This window comes from Hippocampus comes, unplaced genomic scaffold (assembly GCF_001891065.2).
Source record: "Hippocampus comes isolate QL1 unplaced genomic scaffold, H_comes_QL1_v1.1 scaffold155, whole genome shotgun sequence".
Taxonomy (NCBI): Eukaryota; Metazoa; Chordata; class Actinopteri; order Syngnathiformes; family Syngnathidae; genus Hippocampus; species Hippocampus comes.
This window is the reverse complement of record NW_017804967.1, coordinates 2,586,457-2,593,360: the sequence shown is the minus strand read 5'-3', so window position 1 is coordinate 2,593,360 and position 6,904 is coordinate 2,586,457. Positions and strand designations below refer to the sequence as shown.

The 6,904-nt window shown below is 40.8% G+C and overlaps 2 protein-coding genes across 3 annotated transcripts in view; one reads left to right on the top strand and one right to left on the bottom strand.

Moving 5' to 3' along the window:
• LOC109527148 (leucine zipper putative tumor suppressor 3-like) overlaps nucleotides 1-348 on the bottom strand; it is a 19,065-nt gene extending 18,717 nt beyond the window's left edge. Inside the window, exon 1 of one of the 2 annotated variants that reach the window (XM_019888905.1) lies at nucleotides 127-348. The gene's annotated coding sequence lies outside the window, so the exon portion shown is untranslated. The remainder of the gene's footprint in view (nucleotides 1-126) is intronic. The other variant, XM_019888890.1, reaches the window with a different exon arrangement.
• A 3,126-nt stretch (nucleotides 349-3,474) lies between these two features.
• sprb (sepiapterin reductase b) lies at nucleotides 3,475-6,885 on the top strand. The gene is made up of 5 exons (XM_019886704.1): nucleotides 3,475-3,528; nucleotides 3,599-3,830; nucleotides 4,722-4,808; nucleotides 5,263-5,550; nucleotides 6,022-6,885. Exons 1-5 carry the CDS (start codon nucleotides 3,475-3,477, stop codon nucleotides 6,174-6,176), a joined length of 816 nt encoding a protein of 271 aa, XP_019742263.1. The 3' UTR covers nucleotides 6,177-6,885.
• Nucleotides 6,886-6,904: the final 19 nt, after the last annotated feature.

Genomic DNA, 6,904 nt, shown 5'->3' with positions numbered 1-6,904 from the left:
ATATATATATATATATACACACACACTATATATACACACACACACACACACACACCCCTCCCCACCTCCAAGCCACTGTGCACAGCAACCCCAGTGATGCGTTCCGTCGACACAAGCGATACTCACTGTTTTTTTTCTGCAGCGTGCGGAAGGCGCACTCCGTGTTGTTGTTCCGCTGTCAGTGTCGCGTCCTGCAGGCCCCGATCATCGTGCGATGCGGCCGCGCGTCGGTGCAGCTCGGGATGCCGTCGTCGACCGCGTCGGATGCTGATGATGGAGTCGCTCGGTTGATACGCGCATCAGCTGAGAGACACACACCCACCACTGGACCCGCCCCTCCCGGCTGCATGATGCAAACGCCCCCTTTTGGCATCCGGCCAGTCGGAAAATGGCCTGGATGGACCTGGAAATGGATGGATGGGATTGAGATAGAAATTGGTTCGATAAATGATTGGGCAGCCCTACCTGCGTTCCTTCCACTATCAGTTGCAAAAACGTACATCATACTGGAACGTGTTTCTCATGTTTTGTCTTTTTCTGGCTACAATGAAACATTAGGTAATACTACGACCAGTTCTCAATTTGATCAAGTGCTCTGGAATATATGCCTCACAGGCCTTACGTTGCCCACCCCTGCATTTAAAGAGGGTACCTAATGAAGACTCAAGTAGTTTGGTAGTAATGAGAAATATCGCTGTGATCTCTACGTGCTCAAAAATGATTGGAAACTGAAACACATTTATTTACATCTGTGCTCTTGCTGAAATTCAATCAGAATGACGTAATAGCAAATTTGCATCGAAAATTGCAGCATCCACACATGCTTTCTTGTCAGTTGGCCACAAGAGAGCGCCACGATCTTTAAAATCCAGCTCCTTTGGTCCCTCAGTCCATGTCATGTGTTTCTGTTCGGCTCAAGCAAAACACATTAGGTAATACTACGACCAGTTCTCAATTTGATGAAGTGCTCCTCTGGAATATATGCCTCACAGGCCTTACGTTGCCCACCCCTGCATTTAAAGAGGGTACCTAATGAAGACTCAAGTAGTTTGGTAGTAATGAGAAATATCGCTGTGATCTCTACGTGCTCAAAAATGATTGGAAACTGAAACACATTTATTTACATCTGTGCTCTTGCTGAAATTCAATCAGAATGACGTAATAGCAAATTTGCATCGAAAATTGCAGCATCCACACATGCTTTCTTGTCAGTTGGCCACAAGAGAGCGCCACGATCTTTAAAATCCAGCTCCTTTGGTCCCTCAGTCCATGTCATGTGTTTCTGTTCGGCTCAAGCAAAACTTTGTTGACAAAATGAAAGAAGCGTTACTTTGTAATTTTCCTCACTTTTTATTTGTGGTTTAACTCAGGGATTATTATGTTGCGATTGCGTAGCAGGCTAAAATTAACTACTTAAAGAGGGTACCTAATGAAGACTCAAGTAGTTTGTTAGTAATGAAAAATATCGCTATGATCTCTACGTGATCAAAAATGATTGGAAACTGAAACACATTTATTTACATCTGTGCTCTTGCTGAAATTCAATCAGAATGACGTAATAGCAAATTTGCATCGAAAATTGCAGCATCCACACATGCTTTCTTGTCAGTTGGCCACAAGAGAGCGCCACGATCTTTAAAATCCAGCTCCTTTGGTCCCTCAGTCCATGTCATGTGTTTCTGTTCGGCTCAAGCAAAACTTTGTTGACAAAATGAAAGAAGCGTTACTTTGTAATTTTCCTCACTTTTTATTTGTGGTTTAACTCAGGGATTATTATGTTGCGATTGCGTAGCAGGCTAAAATTAACTACTCCTGCCACGCGATCTTTGATTTGTAGTGCGGAAAACCAATTAAACGGATACATAAGCAATTATTTCAAATCATCAGTGGGGCTCATTCTGGAAAGAGACATCGGATCTCAAGTTATTCACGCAAAGTTAAGATTTAAAAAACAACAACTATATTTTTCTGTTTTGGAGATAGGAAAATAAACAATTATTTGTTGGTATTTATTTACATCTGTGCTCTTGCTGAAATTCAATCCGAATGACGTAATAGCAAATTTGCATCGAAAATTGCTGCATCCACACGTTTTCTTGTCAGTTGGCCACAAGAGGGAGCCACGATCTTTAAAATCCAGCTCCTTTAGTCCCTAAATCCATGTCATGTGTTTCTGTTCGGCTCAAGCCAAATTTTGTTGACAAAATGAAAGAAGCGTTACTTTGTAATTTTCCTCACTTTTTATATGTGGTTTAACTCAGGAATTATTATGTTGTGATTGCGTAGCAGGCTGAAATTAACTATTCCTGCCACGCGATCTTTGATTTGTAGTGCGGAAAACCAATTAAACGGATACATAAGCAATTATTTAAAATCATCAGTGGGGCTCATTCTGGAAAGAGACATATAGGATCTCAAGTTATTCACGCAAATTTAATATTTAAAAAACAACAACCATATTTTTCTGTTTTGGAGCTAGGAAAATCAACAATTATTTGTTGGTCTCCTTTGACTTGTTTGTATTTTTATTTATTTTTTGTCCGGTGGCATCAGGCTGTCTTTCGTTGGTCAGTTTTGGTTCTACAACTTAACTGTGGCTTGTGAGAGGACACTTGAGGTGATCTCCAGTGCACCACACACTGTAAGACCAGTAAGCACAAACAATTTTTGTCCTCATCATGTAAGTTTTCTCACGTTTAAAAAAATTGGTAATTTGGGAAAACCAATTAAACGGATACATAAGCAATTATTTAAAATCATCAGTGGGGCTCATTCTGGAAAGAGACATATAGGATCTCAAGTTATTCACGCAAATTTAATATTTAAAAAACAACAACCATATTTTTCTGTTTTGGAGCTAGGAAAATCAACAATTATTTGTTGGTCTCCTTTGACTTGTTTGTATTTTTATTTATTTTTTGTCCGGTGGCATCAGGCTGTCTTTCGTTGGTCAGTTTTGGTTCTACAACTTAACTGTGGCTTGTGAGAGGACACTTGAGGTGATCTCCAGTGCACCACACACTGTAAGACCAGTAAGCACAAAGAATTTTTGTCTTCATCATGTAAGGTTTCTCACGTTTAAAAAATTGGTAATTTGTTGAAAATTGTTTTATGTGCTTGACAGGCATAAAAATACTATGTCAAAATGTCAGACCTATGTAGTTCAACTCTGAACCCTGCAAATACAGTTCACGTTGCTTTGGATTTAACGTGAAATATTACATTAGTTCCCCATGTAAAAATTTGCCAAGCCTTGAGGTCTTTTCACTGTCAAATCTTGAGCATGAAATCCCTTCATGCTGCCTGTTTATGTGAGCCTATAAAAGTGCTGCAAGCGCTCACATTCAACTTATGGGCAAAATTTCTCCTGTCCTCCATCCTCACTTTCGTTTTAAGCTCCAACCCTTCAAAAGGTAGAATTTAGAAGAAATGTCAGGAGTTCTTCGTGCAAGTGGGAGCACTTTGGGACGGTGCATGTGCATCATCACAGGAGCCTCGAAGGGATTCGGACGGGCACTTGCACACCTTGTAAGTAGTCAGCTGTATTTCGGTTGGAAAGAATACATTAGAGAGGAGACAATGTCATGTGTTCTTCCAGGTGTTAAACTATCTCAAGACGGGCTCCGTGCTGCTGCTGGTGGCTCGCTCCAGGCCTTTGCTCCAGCAACTGAAGGAGGAACTGCTGCAAAATCTCAAGGACATGCAGGAAATTACTATTTTCTGTACGGTAGCAGATCTGAGTACCAAAGAGGGCGTCGAGGACACCGTGGCCATGGCAAGACAGCAGAGTCTCAAAGAAATAGACCACGTGCTTCTTATCAATAACGCTGGTAAGGCTGACTTGCATGGCAGTATATGACCATACTCAACTCATCTCTCCAGTTTCCTTTACCATGAATACGAGAGCTGCCAAATGATGAGTTGCTTCAACCCTTTAAACATAAGGTGTGATGTATTTGTCTAATTGAAAAAAAAAGTACTACCATATTATTTATTCCCCATTTAACTATAAGGGAATCCAACAAAATTTCATGGATTAACAACAATCTGATGATGATTATATTTTTCTGACAGCTCAGAAGGGATTTTAACACACGTGTCCTGAGATCAACTCTGAAAATCTTTTAAGTTACAGATCCCTCCACAGGTTTACTATTAGGCTGAGGTCTGGAAAAAAGGTCGCCTGCACTTTTCGTTACTTGCACTACTTTTTTTTTTCGTTTACCATCTTGGGTGGATACCATTCAACTGTTTACATTGAACTGCATAACACGCTCCTTGGTTGCTCTTAAAATGATGCACTCTTGTTGCGTCATTAGGTGTTATAATAATGCCAAGAGAAAAACACGATCAATGTATCTTTCGAGTTCCGAAAGTAAGAAGACAGAAGAAATGTCTAAAACGCGGCAAGCGAAGTGGGTGAGTAACTTCTCCCGTGTAGTTTCTCGTATTTGTGCAGCTCACCTTGTGAGCGCTGTGTTTGTTAACCTTAAAATTAAAGTGGTAAAAGAGATTATTGTATATAGACCAAAAAAGCATAATATTAAATAATTCTAAACTTCAAACCGCTTTATGTTTTGGATTCAAGAGCAAGCTAGTTAGCTAGTACAAGCTAGCTAGAAGACGATTCCAACGTTAGCCGAAAGCTAACGTCTTGAGGCAAATCCAGATCGGCGCCATTCATACAAGTGAATAATAGCTAATTGTTTGCTGATCAAGATGAAATAAAGCCCCAATTGAATACGGACTACGACGTCTCTTTCATCGTCTGTTTTTCACTGTCAATGTTAAAGTTGCAGGAGCGAGAGGTGTGTCAATTTAAAACTGCTTCTTTGGATACGATTTTAAAGTTTACACTCTGTATCTATCCACTTGTCATTTCATGGAAATTCAGCCCTGGACAGCGTATATGGGTCGATTTCTCAAAACAGAGTAACTTTCTGCCAGTGTTGTGGTTGTAGATTGGCTGGCGAGTCATCAAAATACTTTAATGCCACAGAATAAAATAAATTGATAACCGCTCTAAGCAACTGTGGGTGCATGTGTCGAGAAAAAAAAAAAACGACACCTTGTTCTGAGATGTGTGTAAGCGACCTATTAGAACACTCCATGACCTTAATTTACTTCTTCTTGAGCCACTTCTTCATTCATCTCACACTTTTGAGTCAACTGCCATGCTGGACAACCCACCCATGACCCAGCTTCAGGGTTCTTGTTGCGGAAAGGAGATTTCAATACAAACATGTTTCTTCTCACCACCAGCCTCATTGGGTGACATCTCCCCTTTTGAGAATTTCACCGAGCTCGAGCGGGTCAATTCCTACCTGGCCTTCAACGTTAGCTCCGTGTTGGCGCTGACTGCGGGAATGTTGCAGGCCTTTCCGCCGCGAGCTGGATTGCAATGGAGCGTGGTCAACTGCTCCTCAATGTTTGCAGTGCAGGCGCTGCCCTCGTGGGTTCTCTACTGCACTGCCAAAGCGGCCAGGGACATGATGTTCAGGGTGCTGGCAGTCGAGAATCCGAATGTCAAAGTGCTCAGCTACGCGCCGGGTATGTTCATACTTAAATTTCACAAACGATGCAGTATTCTTTCTTTATTTTTGTGGTTGATAATTTGCGCCCGTGCCACATTTAGCTTTTTCAGCAATCGTTTCTTATGTGGTTTTACATTACAGTTACTTTAATGCCTTTGCATGTTGGAAAGGAGACCCTCACTCACTGATGGACCTTTCATATGTTTATTGAATAATGGGAGAACATAAAATATACAAAAAATAGGGTGCTGTGTACCACCGCTCATACCCAGATATATATATCTACTACACACAGACTAAAATATTGTTATGCTTGTTAACCGTGTATTTAAAAAATTGGTTTAAATGTGTTTAAAAAATGTGGGAGGCGATCTGTTATTTTTTGGGGGGGTTTTTTGTCTTCATGGTTTCTCTATATTGCAATTATTCTTGGTGAGTCTAAACTAGGTCAATGCATATTGTGACATTTCATCTTCTCATCTTCCAGGGCCAATGGACACACAGATGCAGGAGGATATTCGGAGGCTAACGGGCATCCAGTATCATCTGCACCCATGCCGTGATTCTGCAGCCAAGCTAATGAGGCTTCTTTTAGACAATGACTTTGTCACAGCCTGTCACGTTGACTTCTTTGATTTGTGATCTCGACAGCATGCATATTCTAACATTGGGTAAGAGTAAGTAAGCAGGCGTAGTTTTTCAGCTGAATTTAATACATATAGTACCTGGACTACTGGCATGTTTTGGTTGACTTCTGAATTGCTAAACACAAAGTATGGTGGCTCTCAAGGATCAGAAAGGCCCAATACTGGACTGTACATAAAGAATGAGAACATCTGGTCTGATTTTAACACAAGCAATCCACGCTTCGCATGCTTGCTAATGTAACAATGATCAAGTTTTCCAGACCGGCCATTCCATTAAGACAAAGAAGACTCCTTTATAGAATCTTTTTCCAACAGGACCGGGAATGACCAAGCCCCACTTTGGAGACTCACATTTCAGAGGACCAAAAACTTTGTACTCTTGACCGCTGACTGCAAGACTCAAATGAAGGTGAAATTCCCGCAGCTCATCAACATGTGCAGACTTTAGCCGATTGTGTACGATGTGTTGCTTCAAACTGGGTTTAAATGGATAAGTTCGCCACATGAGTCCCACGTTTGTCCTTTTAGAAAGTTAACACCAGCTCGTGCAAAGATTGTTAATTTTTTGTTGTTTTTTCCCTTTCATTTTATTTATCCTATTATCATTCTTTGCTACTCCTTTTCACAGTAGTTAGTTTCCTTGTGATGTACCTCTTTCAACTCCCATGTTGATTTACAGAATAAACGCCATCATCAAACTTGAATTGTGCACTGTGTTTGAAT

What these genes read in the sequence shown, in the direction of transcription:
- sprb (XM_019886704.1), top strand. Translation starts at nt 3,475, where the DNA reads ATGTGCATCATCACAGGAGCCTCGAAGGGATTCGGACGGGCACTTGCA. An exon ending in GACGGGCACTTGCACACCTT is followed by an intron (nt 3,529 to 3,598) that starts GTAAGTAGTCAG and finishes GTGTTCTTCCAG; the next exon opens with GTGTTAAACTATCTCAAGAC. An exon ending in GCTTCTTATCAATAACGCTG is followed by an intron (nt 3,831 to 4,721) that starts GTAAGGCTGACT and finishes GCTGATCAAGAT; the next exon opens with GAAATAAAGCCCCAATTGAA.